Consider the following 22,408-nt stretch of genomic DNA (forward strand, 5'->3'; position numbering starts at 1 on the left):
TGGGGGGCTGGTGTCTGCAAGGGCCTGGCTGTGTCCCCAAACCCACCCGCAAGCCCCCTAGGGCGACTCAGGCCAAGGAAGAACTGTGCCCCCAAATCTGGTCTCACTGGACTTTGAACCCAGAGCTTTTGTTTCCCTTGCAGCAGAAATTTCAGGAGCAGCAGAGGCAAGGGCCAGGACGCAGAGTCGAAATCTAATTCAGCCTTGGTGATTACTGGGTTCCCACAACCAGCGCTCTCCAGCGGGCGCAGGTGGAAGGGAGGGGCTGTGCAAATTAATGAGTTAGACCCGATTAATCTTGCTGCATTAGCAAATCCAAAGGGGAAGCCGGCGAGGTTGGACAGATGCGTGGGAGCGTGCGCACTTGGCCACAGGGCTGTGTCGCCAGAGCCCTGGACATCCAGCTGACCTGGCCTGGCCCCTGGCTCTGGTAGGGACATGCCTGCTGGCCCTGGCTGAGCTCTCAGAGCAAACTCACCTGCGGGAATCCACCAGGGAGAGCCGCAGGCTTGAGACCGCTAGACCCTGTGGAAGCCTGGGCCTGTTTTGTTGGAAAAGTGAGCAGGAGACAGAAAAGGCAAAGCTGGCTTAGCCTCCCAGCCTCTGCCAGGTTCCTGCCGAGAGGCCCATGGCCTCTTCCCCTGCACCAACGCGGGGCAAATTCCAGCCCCTGCCCCAGGCCAGGACACCAGGCTCGGGCTGAGCCCTGGCTGGGATGGGGGACACTGACCCTCTGCATCAGCCCTGCGCCAAGTGGCTCTAAGCCGACATTTCTCGGGGCACTCCGAGGCTGCCTGCATCAGAGCTGCCCAGCAATGGCTGGTGGAAGCCACAGATGTGGAGGCCTCACCCCAGACTGAACCGTGTCTGAGGGTGGGGCTCCAGAATCTGGAGTTAAACAAACTCCTCTGTGCCCAGCTGAGTGGATGCCCGTGGCCCTCAGGCTGCCCTTCAGGGATTCACCCAGCTCACCACACGCCCCTTCCCCTGCTCTGACCCCAGATAACCTCCGCAGGAGGCCTCAATTTTAGCAAGTCCAGGGCGAAACCATGAGCTCAAGCGCAGAAGCAGGGGCGTCCCCTTCCCAAAGGGGTCTTTGGTTTGCCACGGGAGGGTGGGGCACAGGGTGTGGGCGTGGAACCCACGAGGCGGACATCACTTTATCAGCAGCAGATGAGCCCCGTTTCGACCAGCTGCCAAGTCAGAGAAACGAAAACCCCGTTTCACAGGGACTCCAGCCGGGACCGCAGCGTGGCTGGCCTCTCCACCAACAAAAGAATGTGGAATCAGCTCTGCCAATGGCATTTGCTCTGCGACACCACAGGCAGGGGTTTCTCACCAAGGTGGGGCCTGAACCAAAGGGCACAGGCTGCTCTATCCTGTGCGGGAGCCACCGGCCTTGCCACCTCTCCATCCCCTTCCTGAGCAGGGAGCCTCGTGGGCTGTGCCGCAGGGAGCGGGGGTGGGGTTTTGTGAGTGGGTCAGAGGTCAGCAGGCTGCCCTCACGGGGCCTCAGGGGGACTTTGCTCTTCTCCCCTCCCTGTGTTTACCAGCTGCTTGCTCAGCCCAAATCTCCATCCAGCTTGGAACCTTCTAGTTCCTGGCACAGAACTTGCCCATGGAGGGGCTTCATGTAGACCAGAAGGACCAGGGTCTTGCACTGCCCAGGGGCTTGGGGAGAGCAAGGAGAGGAGGAGGAAGAGAGGGAATCCTTCCTTGGGGGACTTCAGTCTGCCTAGGGAAACAGGACCTTGAAACCATTGAGGGTTGGATCTGCAGGGTGGTCTGAGGGAGAGCCGTCAGCAGGGTGGGTGGTGGAGACTGGTGGCTCCAGGAAAGACTGCAGGAAAGCAGACCTGGGATCTGTCCCAGTAAGGGCACCTCAGCCCAAAACTACACCTGAGGCCAGTAGGAGGCCGGGGTGCAGACCCTAAAGCCAGATGGCTTGGGTTGGAATCCCAGTACTGCTGTGTGAGCTTTAGCAAGCTGCTTAACCTCTCTGCACTTGCATTATCTCTTAAGAGCCCACCTTGAGGGGGCCGTGGAAGTGCAGGGGGTCCCTGCGTCCAGCTTGCTTGGGCCAGCAGCACTGGGAGGGCCACAGAAGCAGGCCAGGTGTTGTCGCGGAACCGGCCACTGCGCAGCAGCTGTGCATTCTGAAAGCTCTAATTGCAGGCACTGCCCACAGAGCGGACAGACAACTCCGGCCAGTGAGGAGGAGCTCCTGCCCGTCCCAGAGCAGGTGTATGAGGAGCCATGAGCTCAACCTGGAATCAGGAGTGTAGGAGAGGTGGGCAGAGAGGGGAGAGGCAGGTGGGCAGGAGCAGTGGCTGCTCAGAGAAGCTGGGAGGAGGAGGAGAAGGAAGGTGCGGGGTGGGGACAGAGGAGATGGGAGAGTCGATAGGAAGGGAGCTGTAAGGCTCCAGAGGCCTGTACTGGAGTGGGGGTTGCTCCAGGGGACTCCTGACTGACAGCTCCGTCGCCCGACCTGCAGCCTTGGAGGGAGGGGCGTGAAAGCGGAGGGCCTCGGGACCTCTCCAGCCCCTTCTGCTCTGCCCTCCATTACCGACGACGGAAGTCTCCGTTTTCGGGGGCTGTGTCCCAGCGGCTGAGCCTGAGGCTGGGCCAGGGGCGCGGCTGCAGGGATGGCCGGGTCTGATGTTTCCGCAGAGCCAGTGCCCTCTCCTCCTGCACGCGAAGTTCAGCCGCACAAGGCGCCCCTCCTCCAACGCACCTGCTACTCTGTGGGCGGCCACCTCGCCACCCACCTGAGGGCGGGGCCCTTCCCTGGGGACCGTGCGCCACCTCCGGGGGCGACCCGTATTGTTCAATGCCAGGCCAGGGGCGCCTCGGGTCTGCTCTCCAAGCACCCGGCCGGGGAGACGCTCTGTTACACGCCCTCACCCACTGCAGGGGGGATGGGGGCGTGACTTCATGCCACGAAGTCCACGGGGCTCGCAGGCCACGCAAGGGGTGGGGGCCGACAGACCCTGACCCCAGGCTGGACCTTGATGGGGAGGGGATCTTCCTCACCAGAAGGCGGGCGCAGGGCCTGGGCTCCCCTCTGGATGCCTCTTGGATCCTGGCGGAGGTACCGGGGGAGGCGGGGGCTGCAGGCGGAGAGAGTCCTGAACGGCTAGCGGGAGAACAAGACCAGAGATTTTCAGGCTGCAGACACCGGCTGGCGCGATGGAGTAACCCAGATGTGCTAGGGGCGCCTCTCCTTGAGCCGGATCCCCTAGACGCGCCCCCACCCCTCCAGGCAGGCAGCGGGCGCCCAGGCTGGAGATGTGGGGAGGGAGGTCAGACCCGCTCCGGGACCCCCCAGTCGCACGCAGTGACCCCGAGGTCCCCATCCCTGACTCAGGCACGTCTGGAACCCCGGGCGGACAAGGAAACTTTACCCCTGCCCGGGGCCCAGCGCAGCCTCCCAGTCCCCCTGGGCGCGCGGTCCGTCACCGCTCCTTCTCCCCGGCCCTTGCTCCCTCCTCCCTTCCCTCCCTCCGTCCCCTCCCCCCATACTTCCCCCTCCCCTTCTTCCCCCTCCTCTGCTCCCCCTCCTCTCCCCTCCCCTGCTCCCCCTCCCAGCCGGCTGAGGCGGGCAGGGCCGGGCGGGGCCGCGCCACGGAGCCCACAGCCCGGCGCTCCCGGCCCCGCCGCCGCCGCACCGCGCCCCGCAGAAGAAGCGGAACCGGGCCCAGCGGCCGAAGCGGCCCGCGAGGCGCGGGAGGCATGAAGTTGGGCGCGCACGGGCCTCGGAGCCGGGGGGAGCCGGGAGCCGCCCGCATCTAGAGCCCGCGAGGTGCGTGCGCCATGGAGCTCGGGGGCCCCGGGGCGCCGCGGCTGCTGCCCCCGCTGCTGCTGCTTCTGGGGATCGGCCTCCTGCGCGGTAAGTTTCGGGGCGCGGGATGGGCCCCCTTTCGCCCGCGTTCGGGTGGCCTGGGACCCCCGGAGCCAGAGGGAGGGCGGCTCCTGACTGCGGTCCCAAGCCGCGGGTGCGCGCAACGGGGCGGCAGAGAGGCTCCCCATCCCCAGCCGCACAGGCTGCGCTCGCACCCGGGCTGAGCCAGGCGAGGAGGGAGTTAACCGCCGACGAATGCGGAGGGCTGGGAAAGGGGGTTTCCGCGGGGGGTGGGGGTTCCGCTGCTGTTTCAGGGCTGGACCCAAAAGCTCGAACTTGAACAGAGGTGGGGCCCCCTTCGCCCTTCCCCCATCCATCAGGCTAAATTTCCCTGAAGACTCCCATGCCTGCTTCCTCCGGTTTAGGGGATCAGAGGGGTGGCCTCTGCCCTTGGCGGCCCCCACCCACATTTTCTGCAGGAAGAACAAAGTCGGGAGTAGGGACTCTGGACTTGGAGTCAAGGCTCCCAGGGGTGTAGAACTGACCCCTCCCCCTCCCCCTCCCCAGTCCTGTCTGCGCTCTCAGGCGAGCGGGGCCCAGCAGGGAGGTGGAAGGTCCCCCTCCATCCAGACCCGCCCCATGTGGCAGCGCCCAGGACAGGCGGGGAACGCCTCAGACCCCGGGGCCCAGACCTGGAGCACAGATGGACCTGGGGCTGTGCTCGACCTGGGGCTGTGCTCCTCCAGAGCGACTCATCAAGGGCGTTCTGGGTCTGACCAAGAGCTCGGGCAGGCTGGGGTGCGGAGGGGGCTGGGGTGCGGAGGGGGCTGGGGTGCGGAGGGGGCTGGGGTGCGGAGGGGGCTGGGGTGCGGAGGGCTGGGGTGCGGAGGGGGCTGGGGTGCGGAGGGGGCTGGGGTGCGGAGGGGGCTGGGGTGCGGAGGGCTGGGGTGCGGAGGGGGCTGGGGTGCGGAGGGCTGGGGTGCGGAGGGCTGGGGTGCGGAGGGGGCTGGGCACCTGCATCTGAAACACTTCTCCAGCATCAGGGGACTGATGAACCACAGGAGATTCCCTAGGAAGTGGGCGCTTTTGGGGGCCGTTCCTCCTTCCTCTTCCTCCCTCTCCCTGCCTGGGCTGGCCCCGCTGCCCTGTGCCCCATCCCGTGCTGCTGTTACCCCCAAGTGTCCTCTGACTCGCCGGCCGCTGGATGCACAGCCCTTCCCTAGAAGTCAGTTAGGGGACCCAAAGCAGTTCTCACCCATCCATTGCCTGGTTTTGTGGTGCGGTGCAAGCTGCTGGAAAGGCCTCTGTGGGCTGAGGGGCCTGGGAAGCTTCCCAGAGGAAATCACAGTTACACCCAGGGGTGGGAGAGAGACGGAAGCCAAAGGAGGGCAGCGCATGCCACGCCCGGCACACGCAGAGGTCCTGGGGTGGGCGGTGCTCTTGTGAGGAGCTGAAAGGAAGTGGACGTGGCTGAGCGTGCTGGGCAGGGGACTGGGGCAGCCAGGACAGCTCCTGGCTCCTGTTCCACCTGCACCTGAGCACTGACCTGCCTCTCCCCGCAGCCAGCAGCCATGTGGAGACCCGGGCCCACGCCGAGGAGCGGCTCCTGAAGAAACTCTTCTCGGGTTACAACAAGTGGTCCCGACCCGTGGCCAACATCTCGGACGTGGTCCTTGTCCGCTTCGGCTTGTCCATTGCTCAGCTCATTGATGTGGTAGGTGGGGGCGTGGCCATCATGTGCTGTGACGGAGGTTACCCTGCAAGGAGCGCCGGGGTCTGGGTGGGCAGAGGGGACACAGCCATCAACACTCGCCGTGGCTGTGAGTGTCCGGCCTGGGCTAGTATGCCAGAACAGCAGCCACCAGCTCCGTCCTGCCGGAGCCCCGGCCAAGGGTTGGTTCAGAGCATCCCAGCCAGGCCCTACCCTTTCCTCCCCCTCGATGTGGGAACACTCCACATGGCCAGGTTCTCAGTACAGAGCCCAGGCACCTTCGGAAGAACAGCAAAGGCCTTGCTTGGGGGTGGCGGGGCACGCTGTGACCTGGGAACAACAAGGACAACCGACCGGGGAAGGGGCCGGGGCAGGGGCAGGCACTGTGGTGTCCTGGTAGCACCCTAACCTCGGCTGGCCCCAGAGCCCCTCACCCACAGGTCTGGAATGTGGGGTTTGGGCGAGTCTTGGGCAAGTTCTGTTTGTCTGAAGTGTGTTTCCTTTCTGGTGGGGGGCCCGGGAGGCTGCTGGGAGGATGCCTAGGGGTCCAGCCAGGCCCTTGCAGCGTGGGCCAGTGCACACGGAGCCCCGAGGTGGGGATAGGAACCAGGAGGCTTCGAGGCTGAGAGAACTGAGCTGTGGGAGGCTCGGCCTTGTGCTCGGTTGAGATGCTTGGTTACCTACCCAGGCCTGAACCAGACCGTCTGGGGGTCTCAGCGGCCCTAGAGGGGCCGGGGGAGGGGCAGCAGAGACAGTTCCACGTTTCCTAGCCAGGCTCAGCCACTCCAGATAGGGTGAGACCATCCCTCAGGGTACCGGGCTGGGTGGGGGTGCATAACCTGGGAGCTCCTGCCATGGAAGAGGCAGGCTGGGCAGGCCGTGGCCGCTGGGAGCTGGCCTGCTTGCGAGTGGGCAGCTGATGGCCAGCTGGGCTGCAGGGGCTTGTGTCTTCCACACTGGAGTCCGCCAGCTCCAGCCCTGCTGCCAAATCCCAGCTTGCTGGTCCAGGGAGGGCACCCCCACACGGGGAGGCATTTGTACGCTGCAGAGGCCCAGCCCACACCTTGCCAGGACGCCAAGCCTGGGTCTGCCGCTGTGGGAGGAGCTGCCAGGTTGCAGGAGTATTTCCTCTCTTTGGGAGGCTGGCGTGTGTTGGGTAACCCTGGGCCTGGGGCCTGTGGAACGGGGTGAGAGCTGCTTCACTATCCCAGGGTGAGTGGACCACACCCCAGGGGCTTTGAGAGGTGTAGGGAGCTGCAGCCACATTCCCACGGACAGGCTGGTCAGTGGTGGCACTTGCCTGCGCAGGGCTGCCCATGGAGACTCCAGTCAGCCAGCCCCGTCCAGGGTCGGCCACCAGACCTCCACCCTCAGTGTCCTGGAACTGCCCCTGAGTGGCTCCTGTGGAGTGTCTCTGGCGGAGGCCCAGCCAGAAGACAATGCGGGTTGTACAGGCTTGGCAAGCCTGCTGAGGTTTGCAAACACGGCTGCAAAGTGGTGGCTGGCAGAGGCGGCCGCTGGCGGCTGCCCAAGGCTCTAGGTCTGCCACCCCCCACCTGGCTGCCTACCTGAGCTTCTCAGGGCTCAGTCCATGGCTCCCTACACCACCACAGAGCCCCCAGTTTGCTCAGGAGACGTTGAGGCCAGGAGCACACCCAGCACCAAGACTCCCAGAGCTGCCCACCCCTCTCTCCACCCTGCAGCCGGCTGACTTACACGAGCATGCACACGTGGGTGCTGATGCTCCTGGGTGCCCAAGGCCGAGGGCCACGTATGTGTGGAAGGGGCTGCCTTGTGTCCATACGTGGGTGCTGATGCTCCTGGGTGCCGGCCTAAGTCCGAGGGTCACGTGTATGCGGAAGGGGCTGTCTTGTGTCTGGCCCACTCTGTCTGTCCCACCAGGGGCTGGGGACTCACATGTGCCCCCTTTGCGAGCTCATATACTTGTTATAGATGCCATCACCAGGGTCTGTCCTGGAGGGGATGTGAGCTGCATATGTAAGCTCAGGCCCCAGGACTGGCTGCACAGGAGGGTCTGGAAGACCCAGTGCTTTTCTAACCAGCCAATGCTGAGTGGTGGTGAAATGTACGGTGTTGACCTGCCCTCCAGCTTCAAGGGCACCTGAGAGTGATGGCTGCAAGGGAGCAGGGAAGGACACTGGGCAGGAGGGCCAGGCCTGGCCACATGAAGCTGGTTCTGAGGACCCTGGAGCTTCCTCGGATACACGGGATGAGGTCCTGAGGGGATGAGGTCCTGTGGGGAGATGTGGCCCTGTGGAGACGTGGTCTATGGGGATGTGGTCTGTGGGGATGAGGTTCGGTGGAGACGTCCTGTGGGACGTGGTCTGTGGGGATGTGGTCTGTGGGACATGGTCCTGTGGGGACATGGTCCGTGGAGACATGGTCCATGGAGATGTGGTCCTGTGGGATGTGGTCCTGTGGGATATGGTCCTGTGGGGACATGGTTCTGTGGGGACGTGGTCTGTGGAGATGTGGTCCTGTGGGATGTGGTCCTGTGGGGACATGGTTCTGTGGGGATGTGGTCTGTGGAGATGTGGTCCTGTGGGATGTGGTCCTGTGGGGATGTGGTCCTGTGGGGACATGGTCCGTGGAGACATAGTCCGTGGAGATGTGGTCCTGTGGGATGTGGTCCTGTGGGATATGGTCCTGTGGGGATGTGGTCCTGTGGGGACATGGTTGTGTGGGGACGTGGTCTGTGGAGATGTGGTCCTGTGGGATGTGGTCCTGTGGGGATGTGGTCCTGTGGGGACATGGTTGTGTGGGGACGTGGTCTGTGGAGATGTGGTCCTGTGGGATGTGGTCCTGTGGGGACATGGTTGTGTGGGGACGTGGTCTGTGGAGATGTGGTCCTGTGGGATGTGGTCCTGTGGGGACATGGTCCATGGAGACATGGTCTGTGGAGATGTGGTCCTGTGGGGACATGGTCCGTGGAGACATGGTCCGTGGAGATGTGGTCCTGTGGGATGTGGTCCTGTGGGATATGGTCCTGTGGGGATGTGGTCCTGTGGGGACATGGTTGTGTGGGGACGTGGTCTGTGGAGATGTGGTCCTGTGGGATGTGGTCCTGTGGGGATGTGGTCCTGTGGGGACATGGTTGTGTGGGGATGTGGTCTGTGGGGATGTGGTCCTGTGGGATGTGGTCTTGTGGGGATGTGGTCCTGTGGGGAACATGGTCCATAGAGACATGGTCCTGTGGGATGTAGTCCTGTGGGGACATGGTTCTGTGGGGACATGGTCTGTGGAGATGTGGTCCTGTGGGGATGTGGTCTGTGGGGATGTGGAAGGAGGTGAGTGGGGCAGGCTGGAAGGGGCTGGGGTGAGTGGCCCAGTTGTACACAGTGACCTTGAGTGACAGGTCCCACCTGCTCAGGTCATGAGGCACAGTCCTGGAGTGGCCACCCTGGCCAGCAGTGGAACCCACTTATGTGCCGGGGCAGCTTTGCTGGCTGTGTGTGCCCACGTGGGGGGCCTCGTCTGCAGAGGGGCTGCCCCCAAGGGCCAGGAGGGAGCAAGGCAGGCAGGCAGAAGGAGGCTCCCCATGCCTGCCACACCCGTCCTTAGCTGGGGGAGCCTGTGAGGCCACTGACCTCCTCTCCAGTTTCCTGCTGGAGATGTTTGCAGCCTTGTCCCCACATCCCTAGGTCTCCTCAGAGTCCCCATCCTGGGCTCAGCTGCCTCCAGGGACGGGGCACTCGCCCCCTCCAGAGGTCGCCCATCCACCATGTCTCACCTTGGCCCTGTCCTTGTGCCAGTGGCTGTGGATGAGGAAACCCAGGGCCAGAGACAGACACCAAGGGGTCACTGGCCCCCTTCTTCTCTCTGTGCCCTAGGACGAGAAGAACCAGATGATGACCACGAACGTATGGGTGAAGCAGGTTAGTGGGAGGGCACTGCCCTGCCCTGGCCCTGCCCCAGCCCTGCCCTCCCCCACACCCCTCACCCTGCTGCCCTGCCCTGGCCCTGCCCCACCCTGGCCCTGCCCCACCCCACCCTCCCCCACACCCCTCACCCTGCTGCCCTGCCCTGGCCCTGCCCCACCCCACCCTCCCCCACACCCCTCACCCTGCGGCCTCCCCCCACCCCACCCCGTCCAGGAGTGGCATGACTACAAGCTGCGCTGGGACCCAGCTGACTACGAGAACGTCACCTCCATCCGCATCCCCTCCGAGCTCATCTGGCGGCCGGACATCGTCCTCTACAACAAGTGAGTCCCCTGGGGAGCTCTGCCAAGGCCCAGCCTGGCCCAGCAGGGCCTATGCCAGCCCCATCCATGCCAGCCCAGGTCCAGGAAGGAAGAAGCAGGAGCAATGGAGAAACTGGTGGGGGTTGAGGAGGGAAGGGTCCCTCCAGGCCAGCAAAGAAACTGAGGGCATCCCTGGGTCAGCACTGGAGCTTCAGAGACAGAGGGGCCTGAGAGTGGCTGTGGCACCTGGGCACAACATCCCTGCCTGGACCAGTCCTGAGGCCTGGGGGCTGGCTCCTGACCCCGGACGTCTTTGCCCCACCCTTGATGGCTGCAGGAGAGCCCTTTTGGGCTGGAGTGCTTTTCACGGTCAGACCCCATCCTGGGATTTCTGGGAGAATAGTGTGGGCCGCAGGGTGCCGTGGAGAGGGGTGAGGAAGCCCCAGACGGCTCCCACACCAGCAAGGCCTCTGCTTGCTCTGCACACTCAGGCCCTGCCCAGGACAAGCATCACACCAGGTCCCCAGCAAACAAAGCCTCAGGCTGGGCCAAGCCTGTGTCAGGCTCCAGGGAGGCCAAGATGAAGTCCGGTCATGCAAACGGGTTTCTTGTGCCTGGAAACCAGGGCAGCGTTGCCAGGGATTGGCCATGGCAGACGGTGGCCTCCAGAGGCTGCTGTCCTCCACCTTGTCCTTCCCACAGATCTGTGCCGAGGGCCCTGCGCCTGGCAGCCAGCACTCTCTGAGCTGAGTCCTCCAGGGACTATCTCTCGCGACAGGCTCAGGGCCTGGGCGCGGCAGGGTCAAAGCTCCCACAAACAAAGCAAATGGAAGCTCTTCCTCCTCTCCTGTCCCAGCCATCTGCCCACAGCCCCTTCCAGGCCCCAGGGCGCCTGCCTGACCTACAAACGCTGCTGTATGATTAAGAACCATTGGGCTCCTCTTCCAACTCAATTGATTCCAGTAATGGCAGTGGGAAGGGGGGTGAAAGGGGGCCGGACGCTCTTCCAGGGTGCATTAGGGGAGGTGGTCAGTGGTGAATGGGTGGCGAGTGGTCTTCCCTTAGGACAGGCTCCCTGCCCCCTGCAAGCTGCCCAGCCACCTAGCTCCCCGCCACCAGGACCGTGCACCGAATCCGCCTGTGTGACTCACAGGGACATATTTCAGGGAGAAGTGGAAATGCCCAGGATGGGCCGGGCAGAGAAGCAGCTCTGGGTGCCTGTACACAGCCCTCCAGGAATGCAGCCCCCAGGAACAAAGCCTCTGAGGACCATAGCCCCCACTGTGACCTCAAACCCCCGGGACCACAGACCCCGAGTACTGCAGCTTCCACACCCTTACCAGGACCATAGCCCTCCAAAGACTGCAGCCTCCACCAGGTTCACAGCTCCCCCAGGACCACATTCCCTGCCAGGACCACAGTCCCCCCAGGACCACATCCCTGCCTAGGGCTACAGCGCCTCCCGCAGAACCGCAGTGCCTGCAAGGATCACAGTTCTCGCCTGACCACAGCATCCTAGGACCGCAGCCCCCCTAGGACCGCAGCCCCCTAGGACCGCCGCTCAGGAGAGGGGGGTGTGCTGCCACCCCATGTCCTCCTGGGTCTCCTCCTCACCACAGCCTGTGGGAGGTAGTGGGGTAACCTGTGGGATACAGTCGGGTGACCCCAGTTTTCTCTTCAGGGCTGGGGTTGTCACTGAGGCTCTCTCTGGACAGGACCTGGGGTTCCTGGAGTCGGTGCTGGGGCTGGGGTCTGCTCCCACCAAGGCCTGTTTCTGGGACAGCAGGTGACCGTGGCTGGTGGCCGGCCAGGCTGCAGGGTGGGAGGCCTCAGCCCTTCTCTGGGCTTTGGCCACCGCCAGTTGGGGGCCCTGCTGTCCACTTGGGGCTTCTCTAAGATTGGCCCTTTGGGGCAGGAGCCCAGAAATCCCTGACCTGGGGATCGGGGTGGAGGGGACAGAGGGTCTCATGCCACCCTGTGGGCCCTGGAGCAGGAACCTGGACCTGCCAGACTGGGCGGCTCCTCAGACCCTGCCTGCTCCTAGGGTGCAGCGTTCCAGAACCAGCTCACAGCTGGGTGGTTCAGCCCAAACAGGGTTCTCCTCAAAGGCTCCCCAGAGGGCGGCCGGAGTCAGGGGTGGGCAGGGCAGGGAGCAGCAGGGACGTGGCCCAGGGATGCTGTGGGACCTGGGGGCTGGGGGACCTGGCCCTGACCTTGTCCCGTTTCCTGTGACACGGGTGGAGGACCCTGGGAGGGGGGCCCTGCCCAGAGTGACCTGCACTGTTCCCAAGCACAGCCCTGAGCCCCTGCAGCGTGCGTGCTGAATGGAGTAGTCACCCGCTTCCCGTATGAGAAGGTTTCCGTTTGTGCCTCAGAAGGTGGAGAGCGTTGGTTTTTGGAGAGATGGGCTGGGGGGAAGGAGCAAACTTGAGCCTGATTCCACCCAAACTGAAATCGGGGGCCAGGCTGTGCTGGGCCGGAGCTGTGTGGAGATGCAGCTGGTGGCTCTTCCCGGGTCTCCCTCCCAGCCGAGCGGCAGCCCAGCCGGCGGTGTTGGCTCAGGACCAGTTCAGCGGGGCAGAGCCTCAGCACCGACCGAGACCGTGGGGGGCCAGGGCTCCATGACCTGGAGGGCAGAGCTCCAGCAGCGGCAGCTCCACAAAGGGAGGGTCCCTGAGGGTTGGGAGGGAGGTTGAGGTGCAGGCCCGGCCCTGGGACTCCTGGGCAGGCACAGAGGAAGCTCAGGGAACAGTGGCCAGGTCTGCCCAAGTACCTGGGGAGGCTCTGGCCTTTGAGCAGGCTCTCAGGGAATGAGACAGAGGAGGGATGGGCAGGGGTCCAGGCAACTTGGCAGAGGTGGGCAGAAGGTGTGTGGCTGGGCAGCCGCTCCCCGGGACACGTCGTGCCCCACCGTCCTCCACAGAGCTGAGCCTGGCCCCACACCCACCAACGCTGTGGATTTAATGGTGCCTCAGGCTTCCCATCGGTGGGGACTTCTGTGGGTGGGGGGTGGGGGATCAGCTGCTTCAGGCCGGAACGTGCTCCTGCAGTGTGTCCTACCCAGCCAGCCACTGTCCATGGAACTAGGGGCTGGGTCTGGGAGCTCTGCCTACCAGGAGGAGTTCAAGGGACATCAGCCCCTCGCTCCATTGCTCTGTTGCCCACCTGGGCCTGTGGACAGAAGACCCATGTCCTCAAGGCAAAAGAGAGTCCAGAGCCAGTGGCTCGGATGTGGCCCTGGAACTGGGCAGTGCATATGCAGCCTCACTGCATTGTCCCTGGGTGGCCAGAGCACCTGTCCTTGCCTCTGTGGCCCCTGGTGTCCTCATGCTCACACACCGGCAGGTGGCCTCCAAGTCCTTGGGGTTAACGGCAGAAGCTGGGTGAGGAATTCCTGTGGTGGCCCGGGGTGCTGCTTGGAGGGGCAGGGACGTGGGGATGCTGTGTGTCCCAGGAGGTGTCGCTGGAAGACTAGCCCCACCCCTGTGCCACTCACGGGTAAGAAGAATCAGCAGCAGCAGTGACTATGTGTGTCAGACACCTGTAGGTCCCTTCCTGTTCTCTGAACCACATGCTACCCCCAGCTCAGGGATGATAAACTGAGGTGCGCGAGTAAATGAAGAGACGAGCAGTGTACCTGGGCAAGGCCGCCAGCCTTTCTATGCTCCTGTGATGTGAGAATGCCTCTGTGTGGGCGTGGGCATGGATGTGGATGTGGATGAGGATGTGGATGTGGGCATGGACGTGGGCGTGGACATGGATGTGGATGTGGATGAGGATGTGGATGTGGGCGTGGATGTGGGCGTGGACATGGATGTGGATGTGGATGAGGATGTGGATGTGGGCGTGGACGTGGGCGTGGACATGGATGTGGGCATGGGTGTGGATGTGGATGTGGATGTGGGCATGGACGTGGGCGTGGACATGGATGTGGATGTGGATGAGGATGTGGATGTGGGCGTGGACGTGGGCGTGGACATGGATGTGGGCATGGGTGTGGATGTGGATGTGGATGTGGATGTGGGCATGGACGTGGGCGTGGACGTGGATGTGGGCATGGGTGTGGATGTGGACGTGGGCATGGACGTGGGGGTCTCACTCCCTTCGATCTTCCTGCCCAGTGCTGATGGGGACTTCGCAGTCACCCACCTGACCAAGGCCCACCTGTTCCATGACGGGCGGGTGCAGTGGACGCCCCCGGCCATCTACAAGAGCTCCTGCAGCATCGATGTCACCTTCTTCCCCTTCGACCAGCAGAACTGCACCATGAAATTCGGCTCCTGGACCTACGACAAGGCCAAGATTGACCTGGTGAACATGCACAGCCGCGTGGACCAGCTGGACTTCTGGGAGAGTGGTGAATGGGTCATCGTGGACGCCGTGGGCACCTACAACACCAGGAAGTACGAGTGCTGTGCTGAGATCTACCCAGACATCACCTACGCCTTCGTCATCCGGCGGCTGCCGCTCTTCTACACCATCAACCTCATCATTCCCTGCCTGCTCATCTCCTGCCTCACCGTGCTGGTCTTCTACCTGCCCTCCGAGTGTGGCGAGAAGATCACACTGTGCATCTCCGTGCTGCTGTCGCTCACCGTCTTCCTGCTGCTCATCACCGAGATCATCCCGTCCACCTCACTGGTCATCCCGCTCATCGGCGAGTACCTGCTGTTCACCATGATCTTCGTCACCCTGTCCATCGTCATCACGGTCTTTGTGCTCAACGTACACCACCGCTCGCCGCGCACGCACACCATGCCCGCCTGGGTACGCAGGGTCTTCCTGGACATCGTGCCGCGCCTGCTCCTCATGAAGCGGCCGTCCGTGGTCAAGGACAATTGCCGGCGACTCATTGAGTCCATGCACAAGATGGCCAGTGCCCCGCGCTTCTGGCCCGAGCCGGAGGGGGAGCCCGCCGCCACAAGCGGCACCCAGAGCCGGCACCCGCCCTCGCCGTCCTGTGTCCCCCTGGATGTGCCGGCTGAGTCTGGGCCTGCCTGCAAGTCGCCCTCCGACCAGCTCCCCGCTCTGCAGCCCCCGGAAGCTGAGAAAGCCAGTCCCCACCCCTCGCCTGGACCCTACCGCCCACCCCACAGCACCCAGGCACCAGGGCTGGCCAAAGCCAGGTCCCTCAGCGTCCAGCACATGTCCAGCCCTGGAGAAGCGGTGGAAGGTGGTGTCCGGTGCCGGTCTCGGAGCATCCAGTACTGTGTTCCCCGAGACAATGCCGCCCCTGAGGCGGACGTCCAGGCTGCCGGCGCCCTGGCCTCTCGCAAGACCCACTCGGCTGAGCTCCCGCCCCCAGACCAGCCCTCTCCGCGCAAATGCACCTGCGGGAAGGAGCCCCCTTCCGTGTCCCCGAGCGCCACGCTCAAGGCCCGCAGCACCAAAGCACCGCCCCGGCACCTGCCCCTGTCGCCGGCCCTGACCCGGGCGGTGGAGGGCGTCCAGTACATCGCGGACCACCTGAAGGCTGAAGACGCAGACTTCTCGGTAAGTCCCGCCCATGGCCGTGCTGGGCGCCTCTGGCCCAGATGGAGTCGGTGGACACCCTCCGTTCCTGGTGCGTCATCCAGGAGCTGGGCCCAGGCCTCAGGCTGCTTTGCTTTGGGGTGCAGGGCGTGGCCCCTGCTGCAGCAGCGTTGCCCCGAGCTGCTACGTGGCTGCAGGTCCCAGGCTGAGCGGGGCAGGTGGCCCCGAGGGGCTGGCACAGGGTGGATCCTGGTGCCGCCTCCGGCTCTGGGACACACTGGGCCTCGCAGATGGCAGGGTGAGGGGCCACAGGCGGCGTCCTTCCAGCACAGCACGGGGGCGCTCTGGGAACTCCTGCCCAGCGACGCCCAAGTCTCCAGAACGCAACAAGGCACTGCCAAGTCCCTTTCCCCAGGGCCTGCCTGTGCCTGCCCCGTGGGCCTCCCTAGGGCCCCTCTGTACCTGGGGCCTGGAGGTAGGGGGCTTGGAGAAGATGGGATGGGATGGGCTGGTGGCAGGAGAGAAGGATCCGGGACAGGAACACGGCCCCAAGACCGTCAGCCCCACGCGGCCACGCTGGGGACAGGGGTGGGAGAGCCATGGGCTGGGGGCAGAAAACACAGGCCGCACTGCTAAGGCCCCCCGGGGCCCTGGGCCAGCCCACCTGCCCTCACCCTCACGCACCAGGCACCGGCCGCACAGCGGCCTCCAGAGCCGTGGTTTCTGCTAAGTGGCAGCCATGTCTGTGTTACCCGCGGCTCTGCGGTCTCCTACCCGTTCCCTGCAGGAGAGGCCCCGGGGCAGACCCAGCTTTGCCTGACCCTAGCACCAGGTAGCCTCCCTGTTTCCTTCCGCAGACATTTGCTGTCTGTCGCAGGTGGGGAGGCGCAGGGGCCAGGGTCCACAGACGGGACAATGGGGCCGGATGGGTGGGGCACGCAGGCGGCCGAGGGTCTCAGCCTCAGCCGTGCAGCCCGTGACGTCCACAGCGACAACTTGGCATCTGTCCTGCCATCCGCCTGCTGTCGCCGGCACCTCCCGGCTTTCCTCCCAGTGCCAGGGCCTGGCGCCCTCAGTGGGCCGCCTCTGCCAGGATCCCAGAGTGCCATCCTCGATGGTTTATTAGGACGCATCTGGTGCCTGCCCCCACTAACTGAGTGAGCCCCAAAGCAAGGGGCACATGCTCTACACCCCTGAGAAATGAGGGAGTCACTTGCCCCACACAGCCACCCCCACTGAATCCCAAGAAGCTGCAAAGCCACCTGCACGTTCCAGAATGTTCTGGGGTCACGAGAGCAGCCTGGAGAAGTGTCAGGACCCTGCTTTGCTGCCAGCTGTTGAAGCCAGAGGCAACTGTGCCCAGGCCGTGCCACTGTGAGGTCAGATGCTTTTAGGTGTTTGATCAAAACGGCCCTGAAGCCGGCAGTGGGTCTGAGCTCGGCGGCCAGCGCAGCCTGGGCCCCCTCCAGCAGCCTTGCGGGCCGATCTTTGCCGCTGCCTGACCTGGTTCTGGGCTTGTGGGGAGCAGAGCTGACTTCACAGGAGGCGCCTCGGGGACAGAGGGAAGGCTTTGGTCTGTCGCTGCGTTTCATCTTCAGGGCGGATGGAACGCGGCACACAGAACCCAGGGAACTAAAGGCACATGGGAAAGGGTGAGAGGGTGGCCGCGTCCCTCCCCCAGAGCCGAGGCCCGAGCAGGACTTTATTTATAAGTGACCCCGTTTGCCTTCAGGCTCCCCGTAAATAAATACGGCCATTTTGGTTCAGTTTAACATGATCAGGACACCCGGGATTGCTGCAAAAAATCAGAGCAGGAGGCGGCACTGTCCCCTCCCATCCCTCATCATCCACAGGCCCGGGACCCAGGACACCCTCATGGCCTGGCCCAGAGGCAGCTCGTCAGCTTGGGGTCGTCTCAGGTCCTTCTATACAGCAGAGCCAGAGACGCGGGACGGGGGAGCCACAGACGCGGGACGGGGAAGCCAGAGACACACAGGACAGTGGAGCCAGAGACACACAGGACAGTGGAGCCAGAGACACACAGGACAGTGGAGCCAGAGACACACAGGACGGGGGAGCCGGGGACACAGGACGGGGGAGCCGGGGACGCGGGACGGGGGAGCCAGAGACGCGGGACGGGGGAGCCAGAGACGCGGGACAGGGGAGCCGGAGACGCGGGACAGGGGAGCCGGAGACGCGGGACAGGGGAGCCGGAGACGCGGGACAAGGGAGCCACAGACGCGGGACGGGGAAGCCAGAGACACACAGGACAGTGGAGCCAGAGACACAGGACGGGGGAGCCGGGGACACGGGACGGGGGAGCCGGGGACGCGGGACGGGGGAGCCGGGGACGCGGGACGGGGGAGCCGGGGACGCGGGACGGGGGAGCCGGAGACGCGGGACGGGGGAGCCGGAGACGCGGGACGGGGGAGCCGGAGACGCGGGACAGGGGAGCCGGGGCCAGGGAAGCGACCAGCTGCACGAGTACCTTTAGCTGCACACAGCAGCTGTCTTGAGAATGGCTTCCCGACTCCAGGCCTGACCGGGCCACTGCCTCTGCCGTCCCCAGGCCTCTGCTCCTAGGGGTCACTCAGGGTGGGGTCCGCCCTGCATCAGCCCCAGGAGTGTGGGATTAGATGCCGGACCGGGAGCCGGCACCCACTGTCCCTGTTTAGATGTGTAACCGCAGCCACCCCTGATAGCTGTGCACCTCAGTGTGAAAATGGGACAGGCCAGGGGAAGCTCGAGTGAGAGATCGCAGACGGTGGTGGCTGTGCGGTTTCCATGTGTGCTGTTCTCGTCCGCCCTCTGGCCCCGGGTCCTCCCTGTGGAGCATCAGCTGGCAATGCTGCCCACGACCAGTATGTGGGGTTAGGCCCCGTTATCCCAAACCCAGCAGGCTCCCTGTCTCACCCTGCTCAGCGAGGCTGTGCCCCCACCGGGCCTCATTTTCCCATCTGCAAAACAGGGAGGAGGATGGGCCTCCATGGTGCGCCTCCCAGCGCTGGTGAACTGAGAGCAGACCCCCCACGGGGCGCCTGAACCCCCCTCCCCCGTGCCCCCTTCCTGAAGCGCAGACTGCCTGCTGAGAGGTGGGGGCGCTCAGGGCACAGTGCAGAGCCTGTCTCCACATGGGGGTCTGCCCAGCCGGAATTCCCAGGGTTCCCAGGTCCTCCTGCCCTGCACCGTAGTGATGCCGCCCCCTGCAGAGCACTGGCTCTCCCATGCTCCCCGATTCCTCCCCTTGGTGCAGGTGTGTGCGGGGTGCACCGGCAGCGTGGCTGCCTCGGGTGGAAGGTGGGAGGTGGAGAAGCTGCCGCCGGCGGTGCCAGGGTCCTGAGGGCTCTCCCGTGGGCGGCCGGGCCTGTTGGAGTGACGGCGTCTGTGCTTGCAGGTGAAGGAGGACTGGAAGTACGTGGCCATGGTCATCGACCGCATCTTCCTCTGGATGTTCATCATCGTTTGCCTGCTGGGGACCGTGGGCCTCTTCCTGCCGCCCTGGCTGGCTGGCATGATCTAGGAAGGGACCAGGAGCCTGCGTGGCCTGTGGCTGCAGCACACGGGGTCGGCGTCCATGCGGCCGGCCTGGGGCCAGGCTGGCTCCTCCCTGGACTCTGCAGGGCCACACGTTTGCCACATTATCCTTCCTGTTCTGTGTCTGCTGTAAGACGGCCTTGGACAGGGACACAGCCTCTGGGGAGAATGAGTGCAGAGCTGCTTCCAGCTGGGCTGAGGCCCCAGGAGGCAGCGGCTTGGAGCAGCGGCTTGGAGCAGCGCCTTCTACCTGCAGGACTCAGGTTAAGTCCAGTGCAAGAGTCTCCTGAGCTCCCCTGCAGGTGGGACTCCCTCCTCCCGGTCCCTCAGCAGACCCGGCGATGGTCCCGACTGCCCCGAGGGGCCCTTGAAGGGACTTCATGCTCCTTCAGCCCCAAGTGCCCCGTCTTCTGGAGGCCTGACCACCTCTCCCACCCACCGCGTCCCGCACCTGTGTGGGCCTCAGCTTCTCCCCCAAGGTCCTCGGGCCTCGCTGGCCCCATAAGCGTGAGTCAGCGGCGCTCCAATCTCCTTCACTAGGAGTGGGTCCAGGCAGGGATTGTGTTCGGCTGTGTTTTGGGTAAGTTAGAACTCAAGTCTTGTGCCCGAGGACCCTTGGAGAACAGAGCTTTGTGGAGCTGGTCCCGCGTGGGGAGAATCGGGTGGCAGGCCCTCCACGGGGGACAGGAGCACCGAGCCCCAGAGAGTCCCGAGACCAGGGCTCTGCCTTCCCGGTGTGGGGCCAGGGCTCTGTGGCAGGTGGCCAGGGCTCCACAGAGGCCTAGTGGCTCTGGCCCCGGGATTACTTCTGTGTTGTGATTTCCCAGGGCTGGGAGGGTCCCAAATGGAGCCCAGACCCGGGCCCTGGTTCCCCCAGGACCCTGAAGGTTTCTACCTTGGTGCACAGCCTGGGAGATCTGCCCAGGGCTCTGGGTTTGGGAAGAAGGATTTCCCGTCACAGTAGCCTTGGGGAGCTGGTGGGGGCATCCCTGAGAACCTCCACCTGAGAGATGCTGGGACCCTCGGGGCAGGAAGCTCCCGAGAAACCTCGTGGGGGTCAGGGAGCCCTGGGGTTTCCACGCAGGCCTGTGCCCTCCATCCTGGCAGGGCAAGCAGGGCTAAGCAGGGCCTCACCCCTGCAGGCGGTACCCAGAGGTGGCGGAGGCCTGAAGTGTCTCCAGGCATGACCCTGGAGCCCGGCAGTGCACCCCCTGAAGACGGCGCACCTGGCAGGCCCCCAGCATCCCCAGGGGCACACTTCCCCCGGGGGGTGGGCACAGGCTGCCCCACCCCTCCATGATTCTAAGGGCTCAGAGGGGCGGGGCCAGGACGGCGTGTCCCTTGCCTGAGAGTGACGTTGGTTCAGGAAGGCAGTCAGGAAACCTCCCACTGAGTGGTCCACATTCTGCCACCCCCAGACCCCATCCAGCCCGGGGCGGGGCTGGGGTCGGGCCCTGTGTCCCACTGTGTCTCATCCGTCTGTCCCTGAGCCAAGCTCTCCTGGGCCAGGGTCTCCTCAGAAGGTGTCTGAGAGCAGAATGAATAATTGAAGTTTGGAACGCAGCACACTGAGTGCCCAGGAAATGCCACTGTGTCCCCGCGGGGAGTGACATGAGTGGGGAGGAGACTCAGGCTCACATTGCCCACACCTGCCTCTGAACTGCTGCTGGTCACCCCCACCCCCAGGTGCCTGTGACTGGGGTCCTGAGGCTGGGGCTCTTGTGCCAGGAGTGGGTGGGACGCAGAGACCCTCGTGCCAAATCCTGGGCATCCCCAGCCCCCCGGCCCCTCCACATCCCCTGTGTATTCAGGACTCCATCTGCTGAACTCTGACCTGTCCCCGCTTCGCCATCAGCCCCTGCTGCCCCTCGGCCAGAGCTCCCAGGATGCAGAGAGACCCCAGACGGCCAGAGAACCCAGGATGCAGGGAGACCCTGGGCGAGTGAGTTCATCCTGGGGCCATGGAAGCTGGCAGGAGACACTGGTCTCAGAGGAGGGAGAGAGACGCAGATTTCAGATATAAGCAGCCGGATCCGCATTGCATAAGCAGATCCAGCTGCCAGATGTGTGGGCAGCTGCAGGGAGCGGCCCGGGGTGCTGGGCCCAGCTGTGGTTGTTCTTTTCTGGGTCGGGAGCGACTGCGGAGTGGCTGGGACGCTCCTGCTGGGGGACCCTCCTGCTGGGGGTGGCCGCTTGCCTGGGGGAAGACCCCTTTCTTCTTCTTCTTTATATATATTTTTTTGAGGCTCAAAAAAAAAAAAATCCAAATAAAGCACCATATTCCCACCACGCCAAATTAACCTGGACAACAATGTTGGCGTATTTGCGTCCACTGTTTTTATTAATTAAGGTAAAATTTACGTATGGTGAGATGCATGCTCTTCAGCGGGGACCCCAGCCCCTAGAAGGTCCCTCCAGCCCTTCCTGTTGGCGTCCCTTCCCCATTTGTGGCTCTGACTTAAGCGCGGTGGATTGACCTCTCCGGCTCATGACCTTCAAGGAGTCAGAATGCTGCAGTTGGAGACTTTGATGTCTGGCTTCTTGATCATATGACTTAGAGCTTCATCCGTGCTGTCGTGTGTGTCTGTAGCTCATTGCTATTTGTTCCTTCGTTTTTAATTGTGAGCAGTGTTCTTCTGTCCGAATAAACTAAGACATAGTTTGTCCATCACCTGTTAGTGGACTTTGTTTGCAGCTGTCAGTGGTTAGGAACGGAGGTGCCGGTGTGTGCACAGGGACACGGATGGTCTCGCGCTCTATCCATTGTGTATGTTGATTTTCTGTATCTGTTCATGTTTTAGCATCTTTCAGACCCGGGACTGCTCCTCCTAGGGCCAGTTATTTCCCAGGGGTGGACAGCTTGCCTAGAGCCCGCCTTGCCAGGGCTGTGTCCCCCGACTCCCTATCAAAGTCTTACACTAAGCCAGTGTTTCCCCGCCCTGCGCGAGCCGGGCACCAGGCATCGGGAGACACCGCTGCAGCTCAAAGCCTGTGGGGCGCCGGCCCCTCTGCAACTGCTCATGCCACCCTGCCCGGTCCTTCCCAGGGGAGGCCCCAACGAAGGCCCCGGCCAGGGCTTCCCAGCCCCTTCTGCCTCCGGACAGCCTGGGTGCTTCCCGTGTGGCCCGGCCTGGGGTGACGTGGCCCTCCTCTCAGGAAGCGTGGTACTCTCTCAAGGGCATCGGCCTCCGGAGTTGTCACTCAGGCTCCCTTGTAAGTTATGGCTGGGCCCAGGACACTCCAGGGCACGCAGCTGCTGCGGGACTGCTGGGTTAGCAGGTGCCCCCCGGAGCAGAGGTGGCTTCGGGTTTCTAAAGTGGCTGAGTCCTTTCACTTTGCACTAGAAATGCTGGATCAGGCAGCACACATAGCACCTGGGGACGCAAGCCCAGCCAGCCCCACAGACCAAGTTCCGCCGACCGTGTGGCCCGCCGAGCCCAGGTGCGGCTCCCGGCTTCTGCAGGAAACGTCTGCCAAGCCCTGGAACGTGCTCTCAGCGTGTGCACAGACTTCAGTGAGTAAAATGCCCCTTCACCACGTGTGCTGTGCCCTGCATTTTCTATTCAAGTTTCTTCTATTTCAATCTGTAGGAAAGGCTGGGTGTGACCCACAGAATTGATTTCTTGACCCACGGTTGGAAGCTCGC

General features: G+C 63.9%; 3 protein-coding genes across 5 annotated transcripts in view; 1 reads left to right on the forward strand and 2 right to left on the reverse strand.

Moving 5' to 3' along the window:
• Positions 1-3,479, reverse strand: part of PPDPF (pancreatic progenitor cell differentiation and proliferation factor) — a 169,762-nt gene extending 166,283 nt beyond the window's left edge. The window contains exon 1 of the mRNA XM_050746488.1: positions 3,468-3,479. The gene's annotated coding sequence lies outside the window, so the exon portion shown is untranslated. The remainder of the gene's footprint in view (positions 1-3,467) is intronic.
• On the reverse strand, positions 1,025-3,520 carry LOC126964089 (translation initiation factor IF-2-like). Its single transcript, XM_050806924.1, has 2 exons — positions 3,405-3,520; positions 1,025-3,136 (listed from the first exon to the last, which is right to left on the reverse strand). Exons 1-2 carry the CDS (start codon positions 3,518-3,520, stop codon positions 2,563-2,565), a joined length of 690 nt encoding a protein of 229 aa, XP_050662881.1. The 3' UTR covers positions 1,025-2,562.
• A 267-nt stretch (positions 3,521-3,787) lies between these two features.
• Positions 3,788-21,433, forward strand: CHRNA4 (cholinergic receptor nicotinic alpha 4 subunit). Of its 3 annotated transcripts, XM_050746469.1 has the most exons (6): positions 3,788-3,889; positions 5,404-5,555; positions 9,404-9,448; positions 9,668-9,777; positions 13,878-15,249; positions 18,623-21,433. In XM_050746469.1, the coding sequence occupies exons 1-6, from the start codon at positions 3,814-3,816 to the stop codon at positions 18,746-18,748; spliced, it is 1,881 nt and encodes a 626-aa protein (XP_050602426.1). In that variant the 5' UTR covers positions 3,788-3,813; the 3' UTR covers positions 18,749-21,433. The 3 variants fall into 3 exon arrangements, with proteins under 3 accessions (XP_050602426.1, XP_050602425.1, XP_050602427.1); XM_050746468.1 differs by lacking the exons at positions 3,788-3,889; positions 5,404-5,555; positions 9,404-9,448 and having other exon boundaries at positions 9,691-9,777; positions 14,014-15,249; XM_050746470.1 differs by lacking the exons at positions 3,788-3,889; positions 5,404-5,555; positions 9,404-9,448; positions 9,668-9,777 and adding an exon at positions 10,106-10,187.
• Positions 21,434-22,408: the final 975 nt, after the last annotated feature.

Source organism: Macaca thibetana, chromosome 10, assembly GCF_024542745.1.
Source record: "Macaca thibetana thibetana isolate TM-01 chromosome 10, ASM2454274v1, whole genome shotgun sequence".
Classification (NCBI taxonomy): Eukaryota; Metazoa; Chordata; class Mammalia; order Primates; family Cercopithecidae; genus Macaca; species Macaca thibetana.